The following is a 7798-nucleotide window of genomic DNA, read 5'->3' on the forward strand; positions in this document are numbered from 1 at the left end:
GCCGCCTCTTTTTTATTCCTTTACGTGCGTGACGTCCGCGCGTTGTGCCGCATTAAAAGTAGTCCGGGCGAAATACCATGCTTTGAGCTGGCAAAATTAAACGATTCCTCGAGGCAGAGAAAATTCCTCGATCATTTTTTGTAATCGAGTTACTCGAATTATTCGAGGAATCGTTTTAGCCCTAATACTAGATGACAAAATTATTGCAACTGTAAAATGCAGAGTATAAAAAACACAAAGAATGACAAAGAAGTAGAAGACTTTTTTTTCAACCAAAAACACAGTAAAAAGTAACTGAGGTATTGTGAAATTAGTTACTTTCCACCTGTGGTCTGGCAGCGGTTAACTGTGTGTAGGAGTTCATTTATTGCCAGTGTAGGAAGTTTAAATACGTCTCGGCAGTTTTTAATTAGTCTGTGGGTGTAGTATGAGTGAGTGTTTGGTTGTGTGTGTGATGCTAATTAAAAGTGTCCTGTCTCAGTGCCTTTGTCTCATTTATAAGACCAGCAGACGGACAGATTGAAGACGAAGAAGAAGAGGTGACACACTGAGAAGGCAACTACTGATTCTCTCACTCTCTTTCGGTTACTGTGGTAGTGTCTCTCTTACGCTCCCTTGCTGTATCATAGTCTTTAGACTTTAGTCAGCTTAGATTCCATTTGGACAGAAACTTGAGTGAGATGATGATGAGGATGATGATAAAAACGGCACTGTGGTCCTTGTTGCTTGGCCTCACTGTTACCTACACTGCTGCTGCTGGACCAGGTACGCTCTGACGCATTTGTTTTACCTCCTAAATCTACACTGTGGCGCTTTGTGTTTGTGTACCAACACACTGTGTTTAACCCTTTAAAACCTGTGCAAATTGGCTTAATTTATTTTTTTCAAAGAAAGAAAGAAGACAATGAACAACTTACAAAGAAATGACCTAAAACTTATCAAGACATTAGTATGAAGATACAGGAAAATTACATGGAAAAAAAAGCTAAACTAAAAATAAATATATATATATATGTCTCTTTTAAAGCTAATTTTCAGGTCATTTTCTTGTCATCTTTTACTCATTTTTTGCAATGTGCTAGACATTTCGAGCCAAGTTAGTGACTGCCTTTTTCCCATGTTTTTGGGGAAACAAATCAAAGGAATGTGATCACAATTTAAAGGTTTAAATTTTTGTGAAAGCCATCTGAACGCTGCACAAAAAAACGGATCCAGGTTTCAAAGGGTTAAATTGACTTTTGAATACCTTTTCTGGTGCATTATTGCGCATTAGAAAGTCATTCTTTATCTAATAATGCAATAATATCACTGGTGTGCCTTACATGATGAGGTAATGCACCAAATATATCAAAAATGTCTACTAATGAAGTTGTCATATTACATAATATACAGGATACTTTGCAGTGTATTACTCTGCACTTCCAAAAATTCACATTATGATTCATAATTATGTACCTTTGATGAAATGATATGTCTCATCATGCACATATAAAGCCTTATACCATCAAATGATGTCCCCATATGCCTGATTTTATCCAGTAACACATCTTATACCTAATAATATTGTGTAATGCAATCTCTCCTCAGGCAGCTGTGTGGGTCGTTGTGGCGAGGTTTTCACCAGAGGCCAGCAGTGTACCTGCGACTTCAGCTGCCTGCAACATAACGAGTGCTGCCCAGACTTTCTGACTACCTGCAACTCTGGTAGGACACTCAACAGAGCATGATATACAACAGTACAGTTTTATTGATTCATCTGTGCGAATTATTATGTGATAGCTTCAAAAAGTAGCATGACATAGCAAAGCTATATGATATAGCGAAGTAATACAGACCAAAGAGTTAGACATGAAGGTAATAAGTGCGCAGTGCAGCCTGTCTCTGACTTAAGGTTTATAATGATTACATTTTGCAGCATAAGCTTTATGTTTTTGTCTTAAAGCTGAAGGAATTATTTTTTTATATCATTAATGAATCTAACGGTTCAAATGTGACAGGGGTTGGTCATGCTCTCACGCTGACTAATCCAGAATGCTTCTTTTACTTATTATTTTGGTTTCTATGAACTCTTTTCACTTGTTTTGCTCATGGTTTTGATTTTTATAAGGCTTTTTAGCCTTTTGTTTGGTTTCTAACTTTTAAGCTCCCTTTAGCTAATTTATTGGTTTCTATGGAGCCAATGAGCCTCTTCAGCGTATTGTTTTGGTTTCTATTAACTTTTTAGCTTGTCTTTGCTAATTTTTTTTGTTTCCATAAAACTTCTGAGTGTTTAATATTTTGGTTTCTATTAACTTTAAGCTTCTTTAAGCTTTCTGTTTTAGTTTATATAAAGTTTTTGGATTCTTTTAGCTCGGTTATTAGAACATCTGCTTCTAGGCTGATAGAATATAATACATATAATAAGCCCAAAAGAAAGATAGGCCACACCACAATGTTTAACTACATATTTTTAAACTTAACAGTTACGGCTGAGATTAACAACAGAAATAAATATGTTTGGAGATTTCCCAGAACTCCACAAATCAAAAAGGGATTTTTCAGTTGGATCATTGCAGAAAATAAGCTATGTGGTAAATAAATGTACTTAGACATTTAGTTCAGAAAGATAATCTTCACAAATTACCACCACTTTCAGGATTTTTGTGTAAATGTAATTGGCAGGCATAAAAAGCTATTGTTAAGAAACAAGGAACTACAATACAGACGTGTCGCTAAACTACAAGGCTGTAAAGCCATGTTCAGCACAGTTCGGCATGATGACGTTATGTGGTCTCATTTAGCCGCTTGTTAGCAAATGTCTTTATGACACATATAAGCTTCAAAGTTTGTGAGCGGTGTATTTTTATACTTACTTAAAATCTCTTATGCAAATATTAACAACAGACCTTATTTTCAGGCTTCTAACAAAAACACAGGAAGTGCATGGGAATGTGTCAATTGGCCAAAACCAGACTCCAACAGAAAGCTTGAATTCCTGTGTGTCTGTTGGATGCATAAATGGACGACTGTTTGATAATACATTAGCTATAATAACATTATGAGGCAATAATTTGTGTCTGCTAGCTGGTTTGGAGTTTGGAGTTAAATATTACAGTTTTGACTGTATGAAGCTGGGTTGATCATGTTTTTTTGCTCTGTCTGTTGTTCTCAGTTCAGTCCTGTCAGGGTCGCTGTGGTGAGACATTCAGGCGTGGTCGGCTGTGCGAGTGTGATCCACTGTGCATCCAGTACAACACCTGTTGTCATGACTACCAGCTACACTGCGGTAATGGCCAACAACCACAACAACCACTACAACCACACAAGTATACACAGCGCACCACTGTGCGACACATACACAATAACAACCGAGTTTAAAGACATAATGAAGCTTTAAGAAGTGTGAATGAACAGACAAACAGACAAAATATCATTATTTGATGGCTTTGTTCCACTTTGTCTCTCTGTCCACAGATGCCAGTGTGTCGGTTCCACACACCAGGACTTTCCAGCCTGTGAGGGCTGCAGCTTCAGGTTGGTAGCCATCAATGACAACCAACTAACAGACAGAAGGGCTTCCACTTCTCTATAATTGTAGCTATTAGGATGGAATTTGCCATCAGCTACTGGATATATCACTGGTAACTGAATATAGTTGTCAAAGAAAATCCTAACCTAAACCTGTCAATTAGTTCCTTTTTTTTCTTTTTTTATATTCCCTGTTAGATGTAGTTGGAAAATTAATCTGAATTGACATAATGAACTTTTTTGTACATGAATTAGCCTATATTTTGTATACGTGTTAAATGCATTGAGCAATCCGCAAATAGTTCAGCAGTGGCACAACGAAAAAAGGAGGTGACCCATGACTGCAGACAATTGAAAAAAAAAAAATACTATGCATAAATACAGATAAGAAGTAATGCAAAGACCTTAAACAGGCAGCTTCTCAGAATTTCAAAATAGTTTTAAGCTTTAGGCTCTTCAAGCAAGCTTTAAAAAGCTGAATACTGCGTTGTTAAAAAAAAAACAGCAGTGTGAGTGACTCCAAAAATCCAATACAATGTATAGAGGAGCACGGCTGTGGCAAGAATCCAAAAACAGGTAGAACACCAGCGCTCACAGAGAACACAGCTGACACAGCCACATACCAAAAAACATCATCACACACTATATGCACTACACAAATTATCTTCATCAGTCTACGGCTGCTGCTAGAGGCTGCGAAAAACCCTTTCATTTTATAGCTAGAGTTTACTAATGAATGAAAAATTTGTCACGTTATGAACAGTGGTTAAAGCAGCCACAGCCCAAAATCCTCTGCCTCTGCCAAAGCATTTACACTGCTTTTTAAGTCTAACAACATTGCCAAATGAGTTGTTATATCAAGAAAGTAACACCCAAAATGTTTAGTGTGCCATTATAAAATCAGTTTCGTCTGAACAGCTCTTATGCCTAGGTCCTTAAAAGGCCCAGTGTAATTAGATACAGTGTATTATCAATATATATCCTATCAAATGAGAGACCTCATGTTGCTTCACTATAATTTAGTTATAAACTTAAAGTAAATACGTAGCCTACGTGTATTAACTGTTAGCATTTTTATTTACCTTATTTCAACTTACACACCATGTCCTCTTACTACACAAATAACTTACTCACATATGTATAAGAAGTCTGTGACGTTACTAGCTTACCTGTGTGAAGGTTGACTGCCACGCCGTTAAAAAAAAAACACCTTGAAATAGAAAAATGTACATTTTCTTTTTGTTTATCTTCATTTTCCCATTCGGTAGTATGTGTCTTCCCGTATTTTGTCCACTGCTCGGGCGTCCTGTTTCTCCTCGGAGTTGCTGCAGGCTAGCTAGTAGCTGTCTTAACTTCTGCCGCTTTGCTAGTGTTAGGCTGCTTTCTTACAGCCTTTTTAACTTTATAACTTGATTTTTTTAAGGTAAGGACAGCACGGGGACAACGTCTCCTCAGTTTCTCCGTCGTTTTAGCGTCCGCGTGTTCAGAGGGACAATAACTCCACTGTACACACAGCACAACATACAGGTGTTTGGTCACTTCACATCTCTCGTATCACTGCGCTATCTTAAACCATCCTTGACTATTAAGGGAAGGTACGCCACATTATGTAGTTCCTAATTTTGACTTAAAGAGGAGAGGACAATATAATGCAGGCCTACACATCTACCATTAATGAAATTAACTTGTCTAATAAGCTTAAGAGAATACAATAATGTATTAGCTGGAAAGGGGGTGCTTATGAGTGAATCAGACTGCAATCTCAAAAATTCACCTGTGTTCAAAGAAGAATTATGTTTGATTTAAAAAGTTGTAATTAAAAGGCAAACCCCACCAATGCCATGGTTCTTTTCCTTTTTTTGTTTCTTTTTAAGTAAAATAGTCTATATCAATCGATAACAAATTATACGCTTATTTTACATAAACTATCAAAAATATAAATATTTTCTGTTTTCTTTGGTATTCTTTTCATATAGATATGTAATATTGACTGTTGGATTATATTTATAATGATAATATTGTCCAATGTTGTTATTTAATCATGTGACAATACGATTCACAGTAGCTAGTTTGGGTGCAAAATCTGTAAGTAGGGCCCGTCATATTATTGTCCTCAGGGGCCCGCCATAACAGCCTTATAAATGAACTTGCTGTGAGTTCTGATGTTCTCCTTATTTTTGAATACCAAGCAGCTGCCCTTTTCTTTTTTTGAATACCAAACTGATGATGGATAACAGGTGCATCCTCACAGATCTCATAAAACTGATATATTTCTTTTTTCCCCGTTATTTTCTCTTCTCTAGTGAAACGGAAATCCCAGAGAAGTCAGAAGAATTCCAACAGTGAGAGCGAGGAATGGTACACAGGTACATGTTGTCCTCATGCTGAATTTGTTGTTTTTCTGAGACAAGAATCAGTGGGAAATAGCTCTGTGCTCCGTCCAAAAAGTAACTCAACCTGCCAAACAGCCCTTCTAATTCACACACTGAATCTAGTTTGTTAGATCCATGCAAAAATCAGCACATTAAGGTTTTATAGGACTTTATGTGGCAGTGAACTTTATTACTGCTGCATAGTAACAAAACATAACTCTGTGGATGTTTCATTTTATGTTTCATTTATTGAAATGATTGATGCTGTTTCATATGATGGTAATTTAAGATATAGTATATACATTTTTTTTACATTTTGTTATTGCTTTTTTTTATGTAGCAAGGTCACTCTGCTCCCTGTACCCTCGGACTCACTGTCCAGGTGCAATGGGCCTCAACACAATGACCGCCTCTGGCCCCGCCCCTCCCGTTGTACCATCTAATCCACAGCAAAATGGTTTAGAATATTTTATTTATTATTTTATTTCCTTGCTTTAAAAATAAAATCCCAAGAGATATTTTTTCTAATTACATAAAAACATTAAAACTATCCCCTTCCTTTGTCTCCTGTAGGTGGACGTAACATCCCTGTTGGTGGACTGCCAGTGTCCATCCCTTCATCTCATACTGGACTTCCAGACTCCCCAGTCCCTGGCTCCTCTCTGCCCAGCTACAGTGCTCTGTCTCTGGGCAGCAGTGCTCCTGTCAGTCCCTCCGGTCCTGGAGGTGCTGATGGAAATGTCCATATGGTGTTGCCACCTGATGGAGTGGCTCCATCAGGGCCAAGACAAGGTTGTTGTTTTTTTTAAACAATATTTCTATGAAAATTTCAGCATCCATCCATCCATTTTCTTCTGCTTATCTGGAACAATGACAAAGACAATAACAATAATAATAATACTGACAGATTATAAATTAGCCAAAATACATAAATAATTAATTTGATTTGAAAAATAATAAATAACAATAAAAAAGGAATAGTAAAGTAATATAACAAAGTAATAAAATAAAATAAAAGGATCAGCATGGACCAAGTCAAGGTTAATAATACAGAGATTAGCTTAAATTCAATTTCAATATAAAATGTGTTAAATATGATTGGGGTGTATTTTAACCATAGCAAAAAAATGCATAATTAACTATAATTTGTGTATTTGTTTGTTTTGTTTGTTTGTTTGTTTGTTAATTGTGTTTTTGTTCCAGTGTTTCCAGATTTCAGTGTTCCAGCTGACTCCAGACCCAGCACCCTGCAGGACGTGGCCCAGGCTTTGGGTCTCTCTGTGGTGGATGGAGGTTCTGAGGGACCAGGGACAGGTCGTTGCATTTTGAACAAATTAACGCTTTCGTGTCTTTACATATACTGTATTACAAATATTATAATTTTTTTTAAATTAGACACATATGTTTACAGTAATGACAGCTAATCAAATAATTTAGAAAGATTTCCTTGTGACACTTTTAGCGTCTCTACATCAAAATCTATTGATTTGTTTGGCTTATAATACTAAAAATAATGGGGGAAAAATGCCATTTAAAAGTGACCTATTCTGTAAATAAATCACATATGTGGTAAGAAAAGGTGTTGTGTGTGTAATTAATGTAAAATGTAGTGTGTAATACAATTTTTTGTGTGTGTGTGTGTGTGTAGGACTCCTCGCTGATGTCAACCTATGCAGTGACGCTCCCATCAATGGACTCACAGCTCTCAGCAATGGGACCATACTAATATTTAAAGGTCAGTCATCCCGTTGTCACCAAGGATAAATCATATTGTTACTGTCATACTTATTGAAGCATATAATGTCAAAATAGTGTTTATGTATGATTTGAGTGTAATCTATGTGTGTTACTGTGATTGATTGATATATACTATCAATCAATCACAGTAACACACAGTAACATATGTTGACTGATATACA

General features: G+C 36.5%; 1 protein-coding gene across 1 annotated transcript; it reads left to right on the forward strand.

Annotated features, from left to right (window-relative positions):
- Positions 1–519: 519 nt before the first annotated feature.
- Positions 520–7614, forward strand: LOC121940899 (the record flags this gene model as incomplete). The annotated part of the gene is made up of 9 exons (XM_042483578.1): positions 520–765; positions 1588–1704; positions 3152–3265; positions 3454–3513; positions 5811–5873; positions 6220–6336; positions 6453–6671; positions 7083–7193; positions 7528–7614. Coding segments are annotated over exons 1-9 (973 nt in total), but the record flags the coding sequence as incomplete, so codon positions are not given.
- Between the last annotated feature and the right edge of the window lie 184 nt (positions 7615–7798).

This window comes from Plectropomus leopardus, unplaced genomic scaffold, assembly GCF_008729295.1.
Source record: "Plectropomus leopardus isolate mb unplaced genomic scaffold, YSFRI_Pleo_2.0 unplaced_scaffold9784, whole genome shotgun sequence".
Taxonomy (NCBI): Eukaryota; Metazoa; Chordata; class Actinopteri; order Perciformes; family Serranidae; genus Plectropomus; species Plectropomus leopardus.